The 23,037-nt window shown below is 47.0% G+C and overlaps 1 protein-coding gene and 1 non-coding gene across 3 annotated transcripts in view; one reads left to right on the plus strand and one right to left on the minus strand.

Moving 5' to 3' along the window:
* The window catches only part of KLF12 (Kruppel like factor 12), a 440,849-nt gene extending 432,267 nt beyond the window's left edge, over positions 1-8,582 (minus strand). The window contains exon 1 of one of the 2 annotated variants that reach the window (XM_029057478.2): positions 8,436-8,582. In XM_029057478.2, the coding sequence (XP_028913311.2) occupies positions 8,436-8,546 (111 nt within the window). In that variant the 5' untranslated portion in view covers positions 8,547-8,582. The remainder of the gene's footprint in view (positions 1-8,435) is intronic. The other variant, XM_039911204.1, reaches the window with a different exon arrangement.
* Positions 8,583-20,292: 11,710 nt separating this feature from the next.
* On the plus strand, positions 20,293-20,430 carry LOC114809757. The gene has a single exon (XR_003757535.1). It is a non-coding gene; the product is annotated as a small nucleolar RNA SNORA7 (small nucleolar RNA).
* Positions 20,431-23,037: the final 2,607 nt, after the last annotated feature.

A 23,037-nucleotide genomic window follows, 5' to 3' on the forward strand; every position in this document is an offset into this window, starting at 1 on the left:
CTCCAAGGCCCACGCTCTTTCCACTAGGCCATGTAGATTTGACTGAGATGGGTGCTATGACTGCAGTGGCACTTTGATGCTGGAGTTTTCTTCCCCCTATAGCTGCTGATGTGTTTCTTCTGATCCTCTCTCTGGAGTAGCCCATTCCCGAGTTCACCAAGGAGTAATGCACAGAAACCAAAGCAGGTAAAAAGAATCAATAGCTGTTGCTTTTACCAACAGCACCACTTGCCCTTCGGTCTTCTTGTGTACAAGGATCCCTGACAGAAGTGGAGCAGTAACAAGAGAACGAGTCGTCTACAATTGATGCTTAGAATTCCTTAACTCCCATTCTCTCCTAGACCCCCTCCAATCTGGCTTCCATCCCCTCCACTCTACTGAGACTGCTCTCTCTAAGGTCACCCATGACCTCCTTCTTGCCAAATCCAATGGCTCCTACTCCATTCTAATCCTCCTTGACCTCTCTGCTGCCTTTGACACTGTTGACCATCCCCTCCTCCTCCATACTTTATCTCACCTTGGCTTCACGGACTCCGTCCTCTCCTGGTTCTCCTCTTACCTCTCTGGCCGGTCATTCTCGGTCTCCTTCACAGGCACCTCCTCCCCCTCCCATCCTTTAACTGCTGGAGTTCTTCAAGGGTCAGTTCTTGGCCCTCTTCCGTTCTCCATTTACACTCACTCTCTCGGTGAACTCATTCGCTCTCATGGCTTTGACTACCATCTCTACGCAGATGACACGCAGATCTACATCTCCGCCCCTGTCCTCTCCCCCTCCCTTCAGGCTCGCATCTCCTCCTGCCTCCAGGATGTCTCCACCTGAATGTCGGCCCGCCACCTAAAACTCAACATGAGCAAGACTGAGCTCCTCATCTTCCCTCCCAAACCCGGTCCTCTCCCAGACTTCCCTATCACTGTGAATGGCACGACCCTCCTTCCCGTCTCTCAGGCCCGCAATGTCGGTGTCATCCTTGACTCGTCTCTCTCGTTCACCCCACACATCCTATCCGTTACCAAGACCTGCCGGTTTCACCTTTACAATATCGCCAAGATCCGCCCTTTCCTCTCCACCCAAATGGCTACCTTACTGCTACGGGCTCTCGTTATATCCCGGCTAGACTACTGTGTCAGCCTTCTCTCTGATCTCCCTTCCTCCTCTCTTGTCCCGCTCCAGTCTATTCTTCACTCCGCCACCCGGCTCATCTTCCTGCAGAAATGATCTGGGCATGTCACTCCCCTTCTTAAACAACTCCAGTGGTTGCCTATCAACCTCCGCTCCAAACAAAAACTCCTCACTCTAGGCTTCAAGGCTCTCCATCACCTTGCCCCTTCCTACCTCTCCTCCCTTCTCTCTTTCTACCGCCCACCCCGCACGCTCCGCTCCTGCGCCACCCACCTCCTCACCGTCCCTTGGTCTCGCCTATTCCGCCGTCAACACCTGGGCCACGTCCTCCCGCGGTCCTGGAACGCCCTCCGTCCTCACCTCTGCCAAACTGATTCTCTTCCCCTCTTCAAAACCCTACTTAAAACTCACCTCCTCCAAGAGGCCTTCCCAGACTGAGCTCCTCTTCTCCCTCTACTCCCTCTACCACCCCCCCCCTTCACCTCTCCGCAGCTTAACCCTCTTTTCCCCCCATTTCCCTCTGCTCCTCCTCCTCTCCCTTCCCATCCCCTCAGCACTGTACTCATCTGCTCAACTGTATATATTTATTACCCTATTTATTTTGTTAATGAAATGTACATCGCCTTAATTCTATTTAGTTGCCATTGTTTTTATGAGATGTTCTTCCCCTTGACTCTATTTATTGCCATTGTTCTTGTCTGTCCGTCTCCCCCGATTAGACTGTAAGCCCGTCAAACGGCAGGGACTGTCTCTATCTGTTGCCGACTTGTTCATCCCAAGCGCTTAGTACAGTGCTCTGCACATAGTAAGCGCTCAATAAATACTATTGAATGAATGAATGAAAGAGAAGAGAATAAACCAGAAACCAGGCACAGTGAGCAATAAGGAGGCAGCAGTGGGAGTTGGATGATCTCTCTTCCCCACTCCTAACACAGGTATTCCATTTTTTCCGGGACTTTGGGCAGAGGCACAATTTTTTTTAGAGCCAGAAACAATAGAGAGGGTTAGTTGAAATTCATCCTCGCTCCAGTTGCAGTTGCCCTGCTAGATGATGGAGACTTCAGCATCGTCCCAGTATTTCTGTTTGTGTAAATGTGGCTTTGGGGGCAAAGGGGTGTGTCTCTGAGTTGGTGTCCCTGTGTGTTTGTGTGTTTGTTTGTCCCTGAGTGATCTAGCGAGATGCACAGTGGGACTACCACAAAGCAACGCTGTTAAGTGGAAAGAACACAGGCCTGGGAGTCAGAGGACCTGGATTCTAATTCTGGCTCCTCCACTTACTGTCTGTGTGACCTTGGGCAAGTCACTTAACTTCTCCATGCTTCAGTTACCTCATCTGCAAAATTAGGATTACATCTTTCTCCCTTCAACTTGGACTTTGAGCCCCATATGGGGCAGGGACTGTGTCCAAGCTGATAGACTTGTATCAGCTTGTATCAGCGCTTAGATCAGTGCTCAACACAAAGTGAGCACTTAAGGAATATCAAAAAAAAAAAATGTAATGTATGGGTTCAGAACGAAAAGTTTCCTGGGTTCTTCACTTCTCAGAATCCAGTGCTTCGAACAAATTGAGAAGAGTCAAAGATAGACACACCCAACCATCAAATGAAAAAGTCGTTTATCCAAAATGATCTCTGATTCCTATCCTTAGCTCTAAAGGTAAAGCTGATCTTATCCAACCTAGTCCTACCTCTAATCATACCTAGTTAAAGAGGAAGTAGGTTAATCCAGTTTGTCAGTGGTTAATTAATTTTGTTCACAACAGAATGTCAATTCTCAATTTGTGGAGATTCTTAGTTATTAGACATTTCAATTTTGGAAATGTATTACCTTGATTGTCAAACAGTTGATAGAAAAGATATTCTTGGTCTATTTGTAGTCATTAAATGAGCCATGGCACTTTTCGGGAATCTAGCTTGGATCTTCCTTTTATAAGGAAATGTTTCTCCTAACTTGTTTTGGAACTGGTTTGATTAATTTTTATACTTTAGGGAATAAGGTGACAGCTGGTCTTGTTTTTTTCTGTGACTTTTGGGAAAAGGGTTATGTAACATCTGAAGGTGGGTACCCAATTCCCAACAATCGTAGTAGAAAACCACATACTTACCCTTAGAGAAAAGTTCACATTGTGGGTGGAATGCCAAAAGTCAAATGTTACTCTTTTTTTTTTTAGCAGTCTTAGCTACACTGGAATTTTTTGGTGTGCCTTACCCTATAATTTATAGCAAGACAAGTCAAAGCTTAAACAGTGTATGGCCACTCGAGTCCATCACTTTAATAACAATAGAGTTCTTTCAGTAGCTTGTCTCTAAATAGTGAAAAAGAACACGGCAAGTGACCATTTGCGGTAGGTTGATCATACAATATTTATCATTTGCCACAGTCCTGGATGTCTGAGATCAGCAGGGTGTGGCTACTCTTAGGGCTAGCCATGAACTCCAGTGGCCTCAACTCAGAGACGGTTCTCTGATTCTAGAATGTGTTCTTCCCGTGGTCAGACAAAGCCTAAGTTTATTGACCTTCAAGGCACATAGGAGACCCATCTGTTTACTCAATCTTTTGTCTTTGGGGAGGGGGTGACTGTGGTGACTTAAGACTGTTTAGAATGATTTGATCTACAGAGTTTATATTTTTCTTAAATTTTGGCTCTACACAAGGGGATGACTGCTTGTGCACTGAATAGAAACTTTTAAAAGGGAAGAATGTATTTTGGATAGCAAGATAACATTCAGCATGGCACAGTGGAAGTAGCACAGGCCTGGAAATGAGAAAGTTATGGGTTCTAATCCCAGCTCTGCCACTTGTCTGCTGTAGGATTTGGGGCAAGTCACTTCACTTCTCTGTGCCTGTTTCCTCATCTATAAAATGGAGATTGAGACTATGAACCCCACATGGGACAGGGATTCTGCACAACCCAATTGGCTTCTATAAGGGCTTAAACAAATACCATCATTTTCTTCTAGACTGTAAGCCCAGTGTGGGCAGGGATTGTCTCTCCTTATTGCCCGAAATGTACTTTCCAAGCACTTAGTACAGTGCTCTGAACACAGTAAGCGTTCCATAAATACGATCGAATGACCTGAATGAAGGATCCAGCAGTGAGTCCCCATCCAAAAGTTTGGTGATGCGGACAGCTTAGATGGAAGAAGCCTGGCCTAGTGGAAGGTGCATGGGTATGGGGGTCAGAGGACCTGGGTTCTAATCCTGGTTCTGCCACTTCTGCTCTATGATCACGGGCAAGTTACTTAACTTCTCTGAGCCTGAGTTTCCTCATCTGTAAAATGGGGATTCAATAGCTGTTCTCCCTACTGCTTTGAGTGGGAGCCTCAGATGGGAAAGTGACTCTATCCAGCCTGATTAACTTGTATCTATTCCAGTGCTTAGAACGGTGCTTGGCACATAGTAAGTGCTAAACAAATATTACTATTACTGCAACTAATGATAATAATAACACCTACCAATATTAAGCACTGACTCAACCCAGTTAAAAATACTAGGTATGGAAATGTGATGGAATGGAAGAGAGGGCATGTTCCCATCCACACCCACAGAGTAACCCAAGAGATGAACTTGGGGTCCAAATTGATGGATGGAATTTTTTTCTTCCAAATGCCGCTATCGACTGGTACCAGTACATGCTCGATCAGCGGGGATTGTTTCATGTCATCTGACTGCTTTAGCCCAGAATCTGCAGCCTCCTGGGGCCGCCTGTTGACACGTATAAACACCTTGGAATGCTTACGCTTTTTAAATGCCCTGTAATTGGAGAAGAAAGGATAAGTGCAGAATTTTATAATTTTGTTGATTTAGCAAGCCCATATATTAGCTCCTGGTAGCACATGAGAACGGAGCCCGTACTCTTCAGCAGCCTAAAATGGTCAAAATACTAAATCCTGATCTATTTTTAAATAATTTGTCGAGAAGTGATTGAAGGAAAATCTCAATAGATGGTTGATAAACTCTTTGTTGCTGCTGAACAAACATCAGCATAAACTCACCTGGAAGACACAAGAGTTCTCCCATTGGCTGATTTTTTTTTAATGTTCACTAAACAGATCATCTTGAGCTAGCTATTAAACCAAATCTTAAGAATCTCTCTTTATTAAGTTAAAAAAAATTCAACATTCTAATGTTTGTTTTTTGCTTTTCTTATTAAACATGGGTGTGAAACTATCAGCTCTCCTTTTTACTTGATAGGGTGTGAAACTATCAGCTCTCCTTTTTACTCGGTAGAAAAAAACAACAACAAAAATAAACAAGTTCAGGTATTTTGTTCTGTGAGCTCACTGGATTACAGAATGCTCTTTATTTGACTGACCAGTACTGGTCTCAGGTAAAATACCTTAATAGGGTCCTAAATGTGTTTTCCCTTTTGTTGCATTGACTTAGATAACATTTACTTCTCATTTTTAGTAAAAGTAGACTGCTTTTATGAGTGTGATGGCAATCTGCTGTTATGACCGGGCCTCACTTTGAAGACTGTTAGAAGTATATGTGCCTTTCACAGGAAGACTGAAACAATCCCCAGAGGAGAGTGAATTTAAAGAGCCAGCAGATAACTATTAATATTATTTCCCTGAAGCTTGGTGAAAGTGTCTAGCCTCCTGATTTATTTTTCCCTCAGCAGAGGAAAGTGAATATACTTGATACTTGTGTTTGCAGTCCTTCCCCTTTGCACACACAGAGACTGCAGCTGTAGTAAACAACCCTTCACAAAGAGTTGAGAAGGTCAAGGTCTTTAACACTGTACCCATACCAGTTTTCTCCCAAAATGACATTTCATTTATTGAAATGAAATCTTTTTTTTTTTTTTTAACTCAGGGAACAGTCATTACAGCCTTTCCCAGTCAAGGAAATGAATAAAAGTCTTATAAAATAAATATGTTTAGTTGTCTTAGTTGCTTTTTAGTGAACACATAATACTCATATAAACATTTCCTCTTTTGATTAGTGTCTTTCCTGTATTTACCAAATGACTGTTTTTAATGGGATTGTTTTAGTACTAATGTGAAACATTCAAATGCATCGCTCTTTCTCTAGGTACACATTAATAAAAAAAATATCGATTCAAACATAGGCAGTAAGCAGCCTCCTGTAATTAACACAAATTTACCCCTTCACTCTTGTGCCCAAATCGGGCCATTTTCAATTAATTTGGAACTTAATGTTCATCATTCTTCCATTACCTGTTGCATATTTTAGTGAAGGGACCAGAGATTGAGTTGCTTATAGAGTTTGTTGGTCCAAAGAACGAAAGAAGGCACTCGAAACAATGTTTTTACCCTTCAACACTCTATCCTCACTGTACATCTTCAATTTCATTTTGCCATTGGAAAGAAATGCCTTCCCTCTAATTTCAGTACCTAAAAATGGTAAACCCGAAAAGTGAAGATTATAAAATACCAAGTCTAAGAAACATTTCCCACTCCATGGGCTATGCCCACTCTTTCAAAGTGACCACTCCTATTCACATCAGATGCTTCTATGTCTCGCTACTCGCCATGATCCACAAATTTCATATCCAAGCATTTCCTCTGCTAATCAGTTCTATCATCCAGTCAGAAGAGGGGATGGAATAGTCTAGGTGGATTTTCTGGATGACGTTCATCTGATTGGCAGATGTCTGCCGAAACAACTGGATGCACATGCACAAAATGTAAATAGAGCCATTCCTTTTCCCAACATTACAGTGAAGCAGACAGCATTACGGCTGATGGAAAAAGAAAAAAAAATGCCCCACAGAAGCATTAGGAAGCCCGGTAAGTCACTGGAATTGTTTTAAAGCTATCTACGTGGAATGGCGCTTTAACCCTCTGAACAGCTAAAATTCAAATGACTGACAATACCACTGCACAGCATCTATCCAGATTACGCATTCCACTAAACTAATATTTCCAGTTCGACACGGTAGGCTTTTATCGACTGAATCATAGCCGTAACTATTAAAGTATAGCAGCACTGGGTGCCCCGAGTAGCGGGTGGGAGTAGGGAGACCACAAAGAAACGTTAACAAAGGAACGAGGACTTTTTGGCAGCACTCACCAAAAAGAAGTTATCAAACGCACTGTTGCGTTTTCCCAGCCCCCCTCCCCAAAACCAAGGTAAGAGTTGGTGGAAAGTTCCGCTGGGCCTTCCCCGCAACGAAAGTGGGATGGATGCTTCCTCAAGGGGAGCTTCACCCCCAGATGTCATCGGGGGTCAACAGTCGACCGTCACTTCACAGCAATCTCAAGAGAGGCCTGAAGTGGCTCCCCAAGCTTAGGGCTTTTCACGAGTGGGTCGAGACGTCAAGTTCTGCCTTGACAACTCTAAAGGAATCCACCTGAATGGAAAATAAGAGCCCTGGGCCGCCTCGGGGCTACTTCCATGAACTCCGCACTGTAGCAAGTGACAGTTACACATCATCCCGACCAGAGACAATAATGAATGTAGCACTTGGACCGCTCATCACGCTAGCGGTGTCATCTCCACTTTAACCCCTTCTGTCCCCCAACCACCTCTCCAACACACCCCACGCACCCCTCTGTGGCACGTTCCCGTACCAAAGAAATATACTAAAAAAAAAAAGGAAGGAAAACTATTTCATCGAGCTCCGAAATCGAGCCGTGACGTTGTCTTTTTAATCCGTGACAACTAACCAAGAAGCCGGGGGGTGAAAACGCATCTGATTGATGCACATCAGTTGTTAAGTTTTTCTTCCCAAAGAAAAAAGCGAAGCGCACCCACGCGATCTGCACGGCATCAATGGCCAGATCCTTAAGCCTTATAGAATTGCTTTGCCATAGCGTACCCCCGCTTCTTCTTGCCCTCTCCCCACCCCGTCTCCTATCACTTTACCCGCTTAAGAAGCCAGCCCCAACAAAATGATCTAACTTGAGCAGATGACGGGAGAGGGGGGAATAAGAATCATCATCATCATGACAATAAAGCAGGTTATAAGAATTCCGACTGATTTGGGATGGCAAAAGAAAAAAAGAAAAAGGAAAAAGGTTTATTTATTGGGATAAGAAACGGAATAGGCACAGACCTGAACAGAAGCTGCAGAGCAGGAGAAATTGCTTTCTTTCCCTTATACAGAGCCACCGCTCTTTCTTTCTCTCCCTCCCTCTCTCCTTTTCACACACATACACACACCCACATGAGACACACAGGCTGTGACTCCTTCTCCTACACACACACACACACGCACACACAGAGGTCTCTCTCTCTCTCTCTCCCTCTCCCTGTGTGTCTCTCTCTCAGCTGCTCTATGCAGTTCTCAGGAAATGAATGGGGAGGGGGGCAACAGAGAGAACTGTGGTACTTGCAAATGACTTACCCGGATCACATGATGAGCTAAATGTAGGGTGGGCCGGTGGGTGGAGGCTTCCGAAACAAGAGAGGGACAGAAGCTAGCCTGGGGAATCTGAGCCTGAGCGGGGGCCCGCATCAAATGACACTGGGGCCCGGGTGAGGGGGTTCGCGAGCCTGTGGGCGCTTCTCCTCTCCTCTCCCCTCCTCTCCTCTCTCCTCCCTTCCTCTCCCCTCCTCTCTTCTCCCCAGTCCTCTCCTCTGCCCTCTCCTCTCCTCTCTCCCTTGTCCTCCCCTCTCCTTTCCCTGTCCTCTCCTCTCTCCTCTCCCCTGTTCTCCCCTCTCCTCTCCTCTCCTCTCCCCTCTCCCGTTCTCCCCTCCCCTCCCCTCTCCCCTGTCCTCTCCTCTCCTTTCCCCTGTCCTCCCAGGTCCTCTCCCCTCCTTTCCCCTGTCCTCTCCTGTCCTCTTCTCTCACTTGCCCTCCCTTCTTCTCTCCTCTCCCCTGTCCTGTCCCCCGTCCTCTGTCCTCTTCTCTCCCTTGTCCTCCCTTGTCCTCTCCTCTCCTCTCTCCTCTCCCGTCCTGTCCCCTGTCCTCTCCTCTCCTCCGGCCCGTGGGAAACCCGAGGGTCGGCGGGCGGAGGACGGGGGTGGGGGCTGATGGAGAGCCACCGACCCAAGGACCCCCCCACCCCCAGCCCCCCTCAAACAAAAGAAAGAGCTCCGGAACAAAGGCGGAGGCCGGAGCGGGGCCGGGTTGGGCCGGGCCGCGGGCAGCGGGAGCTCCGGGCCTTTTTATTGCTCTAACATTGTGTCTCCCCGAAAGGGCTCCACCGGAGGCGGAGGAGGGGCAGCGGGAGGGAAGGAGGGGCCTGGCGGGCTGCTGATCCTGGCCCTCCCCGGGGGGGCTGGGAACCCCTCCCTCCTTCCCTCCCTCTCTCCCCATCCTCAGAGGGGCGGGGAGAGGGACCAGACGGCCGCCGCCGCCGCCCCTCCCGGGGCCCTTGGCCGGACACCGCCTCTCCCCCCGACACCGTCGGGGCCTTCTCTGCACCCCACCCACCCCCGGGCTCTGCCCAAGACTGGGGCGGAGACAAGCACACACACACATAGAGATAGAGAGGCTGCGAGATCAAAAGGAGAAAGGAGAGAGGGAGAAAGGAGACTGAAAGGAAAAGGAGAAAGCGAGAGAAAGGAGAGAGAGAGAGAAAGGAAAGAGAATGAGAGAACGGAGAGAAACTGAGAAAAAGGAGCAAGAGAAAAAGGAGAAAGAGAAAAGAGAGAGAGGGGAGAGAATGTAAAGAGAATGAGAGAAAGGAGAGAGACTGAGAAAAAGGAGAAAGAGTAAGGGGAGAGACAGAAAGGAAAACGAGAAAAGAGGGAGAAAGGAAAGAATGAGAGAAAGGAGACTGAGAGAAAAAGGAGAAAGAGTAAGGGGAGAGAGAGGGAGAAAGGAAAAAGAGAAAAGAGGAAGAAAGGACAGAATGAGAGAAAGGAGAGAGAACGAGAGAAAGGAGACTGAGAGAAAAGGGAGAAAGAGAAAGAGGAGAGAGAGAAAAGAGAGAAGAAGAATGAGAGAAAAAGAGAGAGAGAGAGAGAGAGAGATCTGCCGCTGGGGGAGGGGAAGGGTTGCGCGGCTCTCACCGAGATGAACAAATCATTCCCAAGCTGAAGAGTTTCGCTGAGCTGGGAGCAAGTTCCCTATTTCCCGGGTCGGGTGGCGTACCGTTATTGGGAAGATTGGGGCAGAGAAAAATAAAGCCTGGCGTGGCGGCAAAGGCCATGAGGTGGGGAGATGGGGAGGTGGGGAGGAGGGGGCCAGGACGAGGGAGGGGTTTCTCCAGAGCTCGCTAACTTGGAAAGGTGTGGGCGGAAAGAGGGGAGGGGTCGCCGCTTTGGACTCCAGCCGTTCCGCTCCGGGATTTTGCCCCTGGGCCCTGGGCATCGCCGGTCAACTGAAACAATGGGCCAGGACTGAGCTGGGGCTGGGGCCGCCCTGGGCTCAGGCTAAACTGGGCCTGGGACTCTGGTTCAACTGGGCCGGGGGCCGGGGGCCGGGGCTCAACTCTGTACGTTGTAAGCGCTCAGTCAATACTATTGAACGAATGAACTCGGACTGAGCTGGCTGGGGCTGAACTCTGCACATAGTAAGCGCTCAATAAACACTATTGACTGAATGAACTAGGACTGGGCTGGGGCTGGGGCTGGGGCTGAGCTAAGGGCTGGGCTGGGATGGGGCTGATGCAGAGCTGGGATTGGGGCTGGGCTGGGATGGGGCTGGTGCAGAGCTGGGACTGGGGCTGGGATGGGATGGGGCTAGGCTGCGGCTAAATATGCTGGACTGGGGCTGGAGCTGGGAATAAACTGGGGCCGGAGCTGGGAATAAACTGGAGCTGGGGCTAAACCGGGACTGGGCTGTGGCTGAGGCCAAAGAGTGACTATGCTGGGGCTGGGCTGGGCTGGGGCTAAACTGGACCTAAACTGGGGCTGGGCTGGGGCTAAACTGGGGCTGGGGCTAAACAGGGACTAAGCTGGGCCTAAACTGGGCCTGGGGTAGAGCTGGGGCTGGGCTGGGGCTGGGGCTAAACTGGGTCTGGGGCTGAGCTGGGGCTGGGGTCTGGGACTGGGGCTAAATTGGGGCTGGGCCTGGGGCTGGGGTTAAACTGGGGCAGGGGCTGAGCTGGGACTGGAGCTGGGGCTAAACTGGGGCTGGGCTGGGGCTAAACTGGGGCTGGGCTGGGGCTAAACTGGCTCTGGGGCAGAGCTGGGGCTGGGGCTGAACTGGGACTGGAGCTGGGGCTAAACTGGGGCTGGGCTGGGGCTGGGGCTAAACTGGAACTAAGTTGGAGCTAGGGCTAAACTGGGGCTGGGGCTAAACTGGGGCTGGGGCTGATCTGGGGCTGGGGCTGGGCTGGGCTAAACTGGGGTTGGGGAAATGCTGGGACTGGACCTGGGGTTGGGCTGGGACTGATCTTGGAGCCGGGGTTTAGGTTGAGCTGTGACTGGAGACGGGAGCGGGGGGAGGGGACTGGGAGCGGGGACGGGGAGGGGCTGGATCTGGGGCAGGGCTGGGGCTGGGGCTGGGCTGGGGCTGGGGTTGGGCGTGGGGACGGAGCCCAGAGCCGAGGAGCCGCTGCTTGTCCCTACGCCCCGGGAGAGGAAGAGAGACAAGGAGGGAGGAGGGGGGAAAAAAAAGGAAGTCATTGTTTGGGTTCTGAATGAAACCCACGTTGCTGATGGTGGAGATCTCTGAATCCCCAACACCGCCCCCCTTCCTTTGTTTTGGCGAATGGGGGTGGGGAGAGGCCAGGTCTCGCTTGGCTTGCCAAATGCCGAGCCGGACTCTCCGACCCTCCGTCCCGCTGCTCAGAGAAAAGGCGCCCAAAGTCCAAAATGCAAAAGAACCGATCCCCTCTTCTTAGCCCAGCTTTGGGTGGGCGCCTTGGGTACAGGAAAGGTGAACCCCAAATACCATCAGAAGGAGAAGCTGAGCTCCTGGGAGACAGCCCTCCCCAGCGACGGGCGGGATGGACACCGAAGAAGCTAACCTTAGTTCGCCTTCTCGTTTTCTGTCTCCGTCTCTTTCCCTCCCGTTTTTCTCCCCGTCTCCCTGTTCTGGGTTGTTCTTCTCCCGATCTCCTCCCTCTCCCTGAGTCCCGGGGAGTTTATTCGAGCTGGAGAAAACAAAACAAAAAAGGAGACCCCGGGGGGGGGGGGGGGGGGGGGGGGGGGGCAGGAGGTCAATGAAGCAAAAGGGGGAGGAGATCGAGCAGGAGAAGGGAAGGACCGAAAGCTTCAGCGGAGGGAGTCGGAGAGAAAGTGGGTAGAGGATTGCCTTCCTGATGCGACCACGGGACGGGCAAATCAAGGATGTTTTAAGATTGCACATTCGACTCTGCCCCAAAAGAAGGCGTGATCGACCCCAATCTCACCTCTTCCCTCCAGTCTTTTCCTCCCTCCCCCCTGCCTGATCTGGAAATAATAGTAATAATATTAATGATATTTGTTAAGCGCTTACTATGTGCCAGGCACCCTCGGTCACTACGGGTCCCTTAGAGCCGTCTGCTAGGACACTCGGGGGAGAGCCAGAAACACCAGAGAAATCGGTAGATCTAGAAGAAACAACTGAAAAACCTAAAAACAAAAAAAGTGACTCGGGACAGAGTGGATGGAGAAAGAAACGGCGATAAACAGCAGGAAATAAAAGAAGGAGAAAAGGAAAATGAAAGGGATCCGCAGAGGGGAAAGTCAGAACTGTCCGAAATGCAGTAGGGGGAAAACGATCGGGGCTGCTGTGACTTCCTTTCCCATGGCGATTATTTCAAAGAAAGCTATTCTTTTCCCCCTCCGGCGTCGAGTCTCCTCCGCGGTAGCTCGGGAGAAGGGTTAGGATGTGGAATTGGGGGGCTGTGGACTGGTGGAATGGAGGTGGAGAGCTGCAGATCATAATAGAGATCAATCAGGCAAGAATCGGGAGCAGGGAATTCACCTAGAGAAGCCGCCGACGGGCAGGGTGACTGCAGCATAGTGCCGGGCCAGCCCGTTGCCTAGCACCGAAGGACCGCCGCCCGTTGCCAGGGTAACCAACTCGGGAGATGCTGCGGCCTCAGCTGCCCACTTTAGCCAACTCTTTTCAGGATCCCTGCTGAGCTTGCCATTAGTGACCTAAGAACCACCCAGCTCTCAGCAAGCCCGTCCTTAGGCAGGGATTGTCTCTATCTGTTGCCGAATTGTACAGGCCAAGCGCTCAGTACAGTGCTCTGCACATAGTAAGTGCTCAATAAATACGACTGAATGAATGAAATGTCATTTGACAAGGGGGGGGGATGGGAATGGGAGCCCCGTGACAGAGCCCTTGTCTCACTGCAAAAACCCTAGTGGAAATCAAGAAATGATACTAATAATATCATTTGTTGCTCACTGACCATGTCCCGAATACTGTATTCAGTGCCGGAGTAGATGCAGAATAATCAGGCAGTGTGATTTAGTGGATAGAACATGGGCCTAGGAGTCAGAAGGACCCGGGGTCTCACCCCATAGAAGTAAGCACATTTTAAGAAGGCACATAGTAAACACTTAACAAATATCATAAAAAAAAAAAAGAACCCAGCTCCACCACTTGTCCACTGCATGACCTGGGACAAGTCACTTTTGGCTTAGTAGAAACAGCATGGGCTTGGGAGTCAGAGGTTGTGGGTTCTAATCCCGACTCCACTACTTATCGACTGTGTGGCTTTGGGCAAGTCACTTAACTTCTATGTGCCTCAGTTACCTCATCTGTAAAATGGGCATGAAGACTGTGAGCCCCACGTGGGACACCCAGATGACTTTGCATCTACCCCAACGCTTAGAACAGTGCTTGGCACATAGTAAGCACTTAACAAATACCATTATTATTATTATTATTATTATTCTCTGTGCCTCAGTTATCTCATCTGTAAAATGGGGATTAAGATTGTGATCTCCATGTGGAACATGGGTTGTGTTCAAATTATTTTTGCAACTACCTCAGTGCTTCGTGCAGTGCCTTAACGAATACTATCAAAACAAAGCAAAACAAAACATAAAGCAGGTTGGACAAATTCTCCGCCTCAGTTGGGGCTCAAAGCCAAAGTAGAAGAGAGCTCATAGTGGGCAGAGAATGTGTCTGCTTTTTGTTATATTATCCTCTCCCAGATGCTTAGAACAGTGCTCTGCACATAGTAAGTGCTCAATAAATACGACTGAATGAATGAAATGAATGAGCAGGTATTAAATCTCCATTTTACAGAATGGACGCACAGAAAAATTATGTGATTTGCCCAGGGTCACATACAAGGTAGAGCCAGAATTAGAACATAGGTCCTCTAGAATGGTGATCACTATTCCCATTTCAGAAAGAGTCCTGGATTCACTTCTGACAGGACTTCTCTTAGTCCCAAATTAGTGCTCAACATTCTCCTACCTCCACTTGTGGGTTAAATGAAATAGTGGCAGAATGACAATAGTGGAGGTAATACAGATAATAAATGAGAAGGGAATGAGTTATGGGTGACAGAATGCCTTCGGCCATGGTAGGATGATAGTGAGAGGATGTGGGAAATGGGAATGCAAGATGAGACATCTGGATCCTGAAAGTGAGAAGGAATTGGAACTGAGGAAACGGAGAGTAGGCAGAGATTGATCTAGGGTGCTGGTGGGTAGAGGGGGGAGTGTCCTAGGGCAGTGTAAGGGAAAGGCCTTCTTAGAGTTACATGAGGAGAGAAGGCCAGCAGCGAGTCTAGTCTTGTCTTATGCTGTCAAGAAGTTTCTAACCCAAAGTGACTCCATGGACACATCTCTCCCAGAATTCCCTGCTCTCCATCTGCAATCATTCTGGTAGTATATCCATAGAGTTTTTTCGGTAAAAAGACGGAAATGGTTTACCGCTGCCTTCTTCCACGCAGTAAGCTCAGTGGAAAGAGCACGGGCTTGGGAGCCAGAGGTCATGGGTTCGAATCCCTGCTCTGCCACTCATCAGCTGTGTGACCGTGGGCAAGTCACTTAACTTCTCTGTGCCTCAGTTACCTCATCTGTAAAATGGGGGGTTAACTGTGAGCCTCAAGTGGGACAACCTGATTACCCTGTATCTACCCCAGCACTTAGAACAGTGCTCTGCACATAGTAAGCGCTTAACAAATACCAACATTATTATTATTATTATTATTATTATTATTATTAAGCTTGAGTCTCTGTCCTCGACTCTCTCCCATGTCGCTGCTGCCCATACAGGTGAAATTTGACTCGGAGCAGATTGCCTTCCACTCGCTAGCCACTGGCCAAAGTAGGAATGGAATGAGTATGCCGTTGCTTGACTTTCCCTCCCATAGCCAATAATGGTAGAGCACTGGAAACTCTCTAGGTGTGATCCTGAGAGGGGCATCAGGGAGTAGAACCACTAAAACAAATGGTTGACAAAGTGTGAAAAGTCTAGTCAGAGTTTTGGTAGGCTGATAGCTTTGCAAAACCGATTTAATTAAATTTTTTTTGGAAAGATAGGCACAGGTCTCCTTCAAGGCTCTCTTCTGGATTCTCTTCCCATTTTATACTCATTCCACTGGGGACCTCAGTCGCTCCCACAGCTCAACCACCATCTCTATGGGAACAATGCCCAAATCTAACTCTAGCTCCAACCTCTTCCCTTCTCTGTAATATTTCGTTTCTCATACCTCTCAAATTTAACAGGTCCAAAGTTGAATTCCTCATTTCCCTCTTAATTGTTTTCTTCCATCTAACTTTCCCATCAGAGTGAATGACAGTCATCCTTCCCATACCTGAAGCCAACAACCTTGATATGATCCTCGACTCTCCACAAATCCTGTCGATTTGGGTCCACGGTATTTCCAGGAGCCCCATCTTCCTTTCCATCTCCATGGCCACCATGCTGATCCAGATGGCCATATCCCATCTCCTGACTTCCCTACCTCCAGCCTCTCCCCACTTCTAGCTCATATCTCACTCCTGCCTGGATCATCTTTCTACATACATCTCTTCATTCCACAAAAAAACTCAACTGGTTGAACATTTCTCTGTGCACAAAGTTGAAAGTACTCATCCTTGTTTTAAGGCACTCAATCAGCAATCTTGCTTTCACTTATCTACTCTTCACACACTACACCCCAGTTTGTTCTCTTTCTTCCTCTCGACTAACTTACTCACTGTGCCAGTGAAAAGAAATGTGGACTAGAGGAAAGAGCATGGACCTGGGAGTCAGAGTCTAATCCTAGCCCCACCACCTGCCTGCTAGGTGACCTTAGGCTAGCCACTTCATTTCTCTGTGACTCATTTCCCCATCTGTACAGTGGGGATGCAATACCTCTTTTCCCTCTTACACAGAGGACAGGGACTGTATCCCACTTGGTTATAGCATATCAACCCCGGTGCTTAGTACAATGCTTGTCCCATAGTAGGAACTTAATTACCACAATTATTACTCTTTCCTTCATTCATTCGTTCAGTCGTATTTATTGAGCACATACTGTGTGCAGAGCACTGTACTAAGCTCTTGGTAGAGTACGTTCAACAATAAACACACATGTACCCTACCTTCAGAGAGCTTACAGTCTAGAGGAGGGGAAACAAACATTAATTTAAATACATTCTGGTCTCTTCTACTGCTGACCTCTTGTCATGCGCTCCCCAGTGTCTGCAATTCCCTTCTCCTTCATATCTGACAAAGAGTACAGCTCTCTTCATATTCAAACCCCTCCTGCAATCTTATTCTTTGAAGACGCTGACTGAAGTACCTAGGTGACAAAAAAGTGTTAAAGGGGCAGTAGTGGGGGTGGAGGGTTAGGGCAGAGAAATGAGAGATTAATCAGGGAAGGCTTCCTGGAGGAAATGTGATTTTTAGAAGGACTTTGAAGTTGAAGAGAGACACAGTATGCCCAATGTGAAGCGGGAGAGAGTTTCAGGCAGAAAAGAAGGACAGTTAGATGCCCGTGAAATCAGTGAATTTGTTAATTAATAATTTTCAGGGCTGCACTTTGGGGAAAATCCCTTCCTAAAGTAAATGGAAAGCCTTATTATAATTATTATTATTATTTTAGGAGTATTAGAATTTATGCTTTTTTATATAGTGTGATACATCTTCATCATCACCATCTCCCATTCAGTCATATTTACTGAGCACTTACTGGGGGAAGAGAGCTATACTAAGCATTTGGGAGAATTCAGTATAACAATATAACAGACACATGCCCTGCCTACAATGAGCTGAGAATCTAGAGGAACAGCTTACAGTCTAAAAATATTCAGTAAGTTAATGTTGCGATATGTTCAGCTCCATCTTGTTATAAGTTACTCACTTGTTGTGGGCCAGGGAAGTGTCCACAAACTCTGTTGTATTATAGGCTCCCAACTGCTTAGTACAGTGCTCTTCATACAGTAGGTGCTCAATAAATTCCTTTGGGGATGACTCTATGTTGTCACCTGGAAATAAACATGACTGTGCTAGTTTAGAATTTCCCCTTTCCTTTTAAAACTCTGAGTTCAATCTTCACATCTTGTTAACAGAATGAACTGTAATGTAATAAATGATGATGCAATGTAATAAAAACATGCATCTTGAAATTTGGGAGACTTTGGGTTAGTTCATAATGATCTGGGTTTAATATAATAGTGAATATAGTAATGTTTCTCTTTTTTAAATAAAAAAGTATTTCAACTTCAACAAAAACAATATAGTATTCTCTTGGCTGATCACCAGTTTGTTTTTCATTACCGAATGAGGATTTCAATTTGCCCATTCCCTAAAGCCCAAATTCCATCCGTTTTTAGACATTTAATATTTCCTAGATACAGTTAAGATTCTTCTGGTGTTCTTTTTTCCGGAATGGTAAATCAAAGTTCTAAGAATGGTAGCTTGAGAATTGGTGCGGGAATTAAGTGGGAATTCAGAAAATATATGAACCATTTGTGACCTTCTTAACCTCACTCACTGATAGGTGTGTGCCATTCTAGGGTGAGAACGGGATGAAAACCAGCCTGTGGTCCTTCTGCTCCCACTCTTTGGACTGACAGAACTCAACCTTCAGCCTGGCCCAGAGAACCCTAGTATTCTTTCATCCCTTGGGCCGCAGGTTAAGCTGGAATCCCCTTACCCCTGCCTCCACAATTTCAAATGCCTGGCTTCCTCTCTCCCCATAATCTCTAGTCTTACAGAAGACCAGGAACCTTTAAACGCCTCCATCCCAACCCCTCTTCCGGTACAAGTCCGTTTGTACCTACAGGCATGGAGAAACATGCCCTTATTTTTCTTTCTCTCTCTACACTCCTTCAGGAAGCACGTCCACCCACATGGTTTCAATTACCCCCTGTAATCTGATGACTCCCAGATCTACATCTCCAGCTCTGACATTTCATCCTCTCACCAGCCAGAGTACAGTCAATGACATTTACTGAGCTTTTGCTGGGTTCATTAGATCATATTTTTTGAGCACTTATTGTGTGAAGAGCACTGTACTAAGTGCTTAGCTCTGTACTAAGTGCTTGGTCATTGGAGTGTTCTAGGCACTGGTCTGTATTTCCTATGTTCTATAAGAAATCTCTCCTTGACTGTCCAGATAATACTTAAAAACCCCAAAAAACTAAACAGAGCTCATGATCATCCCTTCAAATCCTCAAGGACTCCCAGTTTCCTCACTAATCTTCAATTACTCCACCACTCTGAATCCTTCAGATTCTAAGCTATTAGTTCCTTTCTCCCCTTTTCCACACCCAATTTGCCATCAAATCCAGACTGTTCTTTCTCTAAAATATTTTCTAAATATGTCCTTTTTTTCCCCAATGGCATTTATTAGGCACTTACTATGTGTCAATCAATCAATCATATTTACTGGGCATTTACCTGTGCAGGATACTGCACTCAGCATCTGGGAGGGTACAACACAATTTAACAGACACATTCTCCGCCCACAATGATGCTACAGGCACTGTACTAAGCGTTGGGGTAGATATAAGAAAATCAGGTTGGTCACAAATCTCTGTCCTAGGGGGGCTCATAATCTCCATCCCCAATTTTACAATTGAGGTAATTGAGGAAAGGAGAATTTAAGTGACTTGTCCAAGGTCACACATCAGTTGTGTCAGAACCTATATGAGAACACAGGTTCTTTGACTCCCAGGCCCCTCTCTTTTCCAACAGGCCTTGCTGCTTCTGGTCTCTTTCTCCTTCCTCCGGATCACTGTCTCTGTCCAGCTCCTATCAAGTTCTTGCCTGTTCACTACTGACACGATCTTCTTCTGAACACCCTGCTCCCATGAATTCATCCTAAACCCAGCAAAAAACTATTTATCTCAGACATCACTCCTATCTAGACTGTAAGCTCCTTGTGAGCAGGAAATAATAATAATAATGGTGGTATTTGTTAAACGCTCACTATGGGCAAAGCACTGTTCTAAGTGCTGGGGGAGGGATGCAAGGTGATCAGTTTGTCCCAAGAAGAGCTCACAGTTTTTAATCCCCATTTTACAGATGAGGTAACTGAGGCACCGAGAAGTTAAGTGACTTGCCCAAAGTCACACAGCTGGCAAGCAGTAGGGTCGGGATTAGAACCCATGACCTCTGACTCCCAAGCCCGGGGGCTTTCCACTGAGCCATCCTGCTTCTCTAAATGTGAAATGTGTTTGCCAGCTCTGTTGTACTCTTCCAAGTGCTTATTACAGTGTTCTGCACATAGCAAGTGCTCAATAAATGCCTTACAATTGCCTTTCAAATTAAATTAGACTTTCAAGACTCTACTACTAAGGGCAACAGAATGGCCAACTGGAAAAACCAAGGGATTGGAAGTCAGGTGACCTGGGTTCTCCTCCCTGTTCAACCACTTGCCAGCTGGATGATAGAAAACTAGTCAATTAACCTCTCCGTGCCTCAGTTTCCTCATCCACAAATGGGGATAAAGTACCTGTATGCCTTTCCTCTTAGTCTGCAAGCCCTTTTGGGGATGGGGGCTCTGTCTGACCTGATGGTGTTCTAACTATAATGTTTAGCACAGAGTAAGTGCTTAATGAACACCATCATTTGGCAGGCAGCGTGGTCTGGTGGAAAGAGCACAGGCGTAGGAGTCAGGTGACCAGGGTTCTAATTTTCACTATGCCACCTGTTAGATTGTAAGCACCTTGAGGACAGGGATTTTGTCTACTCTGCCAACTGCGTAGTACAGTCCTCTGTGCTGAGTCAGTCCTTAATAAATGCTGCTGATAGAGTGACTGATGAGAGCAGATGCCAGCAAGTTGTTGACAGTGTATGAGGAGCATGAATGATAGTTCCTTAGGGGGAGCCACATTAAAATTCAGAGATTAACCAGGCAGCAGTTGCAATACTGTGAGCTGCATATAGTTATTATTATCGTATTTGTACAGTGTTTACTCACCTCTCAGGGTCGCACCTGGGGAGTTTCCAGTACTCTATCCATCTCGGCTATAGGAGGGAGAGTCAAGCAGAGGCCTACCCATTCCATTCCTAGCTTGGGCAGTGGCTAGCGAGTGGAAGGCAATCTGTTACAAGTCACAACTCACCCATGCTGGGCAGCAACGGTATGGGAGAGAGTCATTCATTCATTCATTCAGTAGTATTTCTTGAGTGCTTACTATGTGCAGAGCACTGAACTAAGTGCTTGGAATGTACAATTCGGCAACCGACAGAGACAATCCCTGCCCAATGATGGGCTCACAGTCTAATGGGGGAAGACAGATGGACAAAAACAAGACAACATAATCACGATTAATAGAATCAAGGGAATGTACACCTCATTAACAAAATAAATAGGGTAATAAAAATACATACAAATGAACACAGTGCTGAGGGGAAGGGAAGGCAGAGGGGGAGGAGCAGAGGGAAAGGGGGCTTAGCTGAGGGGAAGTGAAGGGGGGAAGGGGGAGAAAGCAGAGGGTGAAGGGGGAGCAGAGGGAGCAGAGGGAAAAGGGGAAGCTCAGTCTGGGAAGGCCTCTTGGAGGAGGTGAGTTCTCAGTAGGGCTTTGAAGAGGGGAAGAGAGTTAGTTTGGCAGAGGTGAGGAGGGAGGGCATTCCAAGAGAGTGGTGGGACGTGGGCCAGAGGTCGACGGCATGATAGGCATGAACGGGGGACAGTAAGGAGGTGAGCGGCAGAGGAGAGGAGCCTATGGGGTGGGCAGTAGAAAGAGGGAAGGGAGGTGAGGAAGGAAGGGGCAAGGTGATGGACAGCCTTGAAGCCCAGAATGAGGAGTTTTTGTTTCGTGTGGAGTTTGATAGGCAACCGCTGGAGGTTTTTAAGGAGGGGAGTAACATGCCCAGAGCGTTTCTGAAGGAAGATGATCTGGGCAGCAGAATGAAGAATAGACTGGAGTGGGGAGAGACAGGAGGAAGGGAGATCAGAGAGAAGGCTGACACAATAATCCAGCCGGGGTATTATGAGAGCCGGAGATTCGAGTTGACTGATCGGAAGGCGGCAGTGGTAAACCACTTCCGGATGTTTACCAAGAAAACTCTATGGATCCACTACCGGAATGATTGCAGATGGAGAGCGGGGTGTTCTGGGAGAGATGTGTCCGTGATGTCGCTACTGGTCAGAAACAACTCAGCGGCATAAGACAAGACAAAGTACCTAATATGTGCCAAGCACAGTTCTAAGCACTGGAGTAGACACAAGTTAATCAGGTCAGACTAACTAAAACACATGGGACTTGCAGTCTAAGTGTCCAGAAGTCTGTGACTCCCCCCATGCCTCCCATCCTAATATCCCATAATATACCCCCAAGGAGAGTAACAGGGAGATTTGAGACAGGCTACTCTGAGTCAGAAGTGATGCCATAGACCTGATGCAATATTACCATTTTACACCATTAGCCTTCTTAATCTATCTATGGAGATAGAATTCCAAGCAAAGCGTGTTAAAGAAGTGTAGTTTACCACTGGAAATAATGTAAAGTACATTGATGTTTTCCCAAGATCCCCCCAAAATCAACCAAAAGCATGTTAATACACTGCAAGCAGTTAAAAACACAATAAATATCTGATCAAATGGCAATGTAAATTGGTTTCTACTTCAAGATTTTGAACTAGATGTTCTGTGTGGACACGTAAATACAGTACTTAATTTTGGAAATGTTTTCTTTAACATCCTATTCAACAAAAAGACAGATTTTTGCTAACAGACCTGCCATTGTTCATGCTAAAAAGAGTGATTAAAGGACATTTCAATTTAGCAGAGATAGTGACATCTATCAATCAACCAAAATACTCCAGAAAAACGTCCCCTCTAGTCTGTTAAATCATTGCCGGCAGGGAACATGTGTACCAACTCTGTTATACTGGTACTCTTCCAATCACTTAATACAGTGTTCTGAGTGCAGTGAATGCTCAATAAATACCTCTGATTGACTGATTGAAAAAGAGGGGAAGGGAAATGATAAGCCAAGAAAAACTCTGCATGATCATTTAGATGTGAGAAAGCACTCAATTTATGATATGGAGTTCCCACTGGACACGGTAGATGACTTTTAGTTTTGAGAATCCCTGAAGTAACACAGGGATTCTCTGATGTCCACTCAGTGGGAGGGATGAAGGCGATTATTTCCATAGCTCTGTGAGATAGATTTGTAACCTCAATTAATCCATCAATCAGTAGTATTTACTGAGTGCTCATCATATACAGAATACTGCTCAGATCCCTGACAAGAGTTGAGGTAAGAAAACATCTAATCCGATAGACATGCCCCTCTTCCCCTCTACCCCTTCCAAGAGAGGAAGCAGCGGTGCCAAGAAGCCTGCCTTTAATTTGGTCTAGAAAACCGAGAAGAACTGGGAAGAACAGGAACACATTGGCCTTGAATGTGGTTGAACACTCAACCACTTGGCCCTGCTTGTCGAGATTCCTAGTTCATTATCATCCTGCCATTATGCACTGTGTCCACTTCTGTGAGCTGAGGTTTTTATAAGAATTCCCTCCTGTATTTTGTTTCGAGAGTTCCTCGAGGACAGGGTCTCTGCCTCCTCATTTTTACTGTACTTTTCTCCCAGGACACTGCATGGTGCAATTTGGTTAGCTTAGCAAAAAACTGTGGTGGTAACGCTAATTATGAGAAGGACCTCTGGACACAGGAGTTGGCTGTGCATATTTTTGTTCTGCTTCAGTTAG

This window comes from Ornithorhynchus anatinus, chromosome 2 (genome assembly GCF_004115215.2).
Source record: "Ornithorhynchus anatinus isolate Pmale09 chromosome 2, mOrnAna1.pri.v4, whole genome shotgun sequence".
NCBI lineage: Eukaryota > Metazoa > Chordata > Mammalia > Monotremata > Ornithorhynchidae > Ornithorhynchus > Ornithorhynchus anatinus.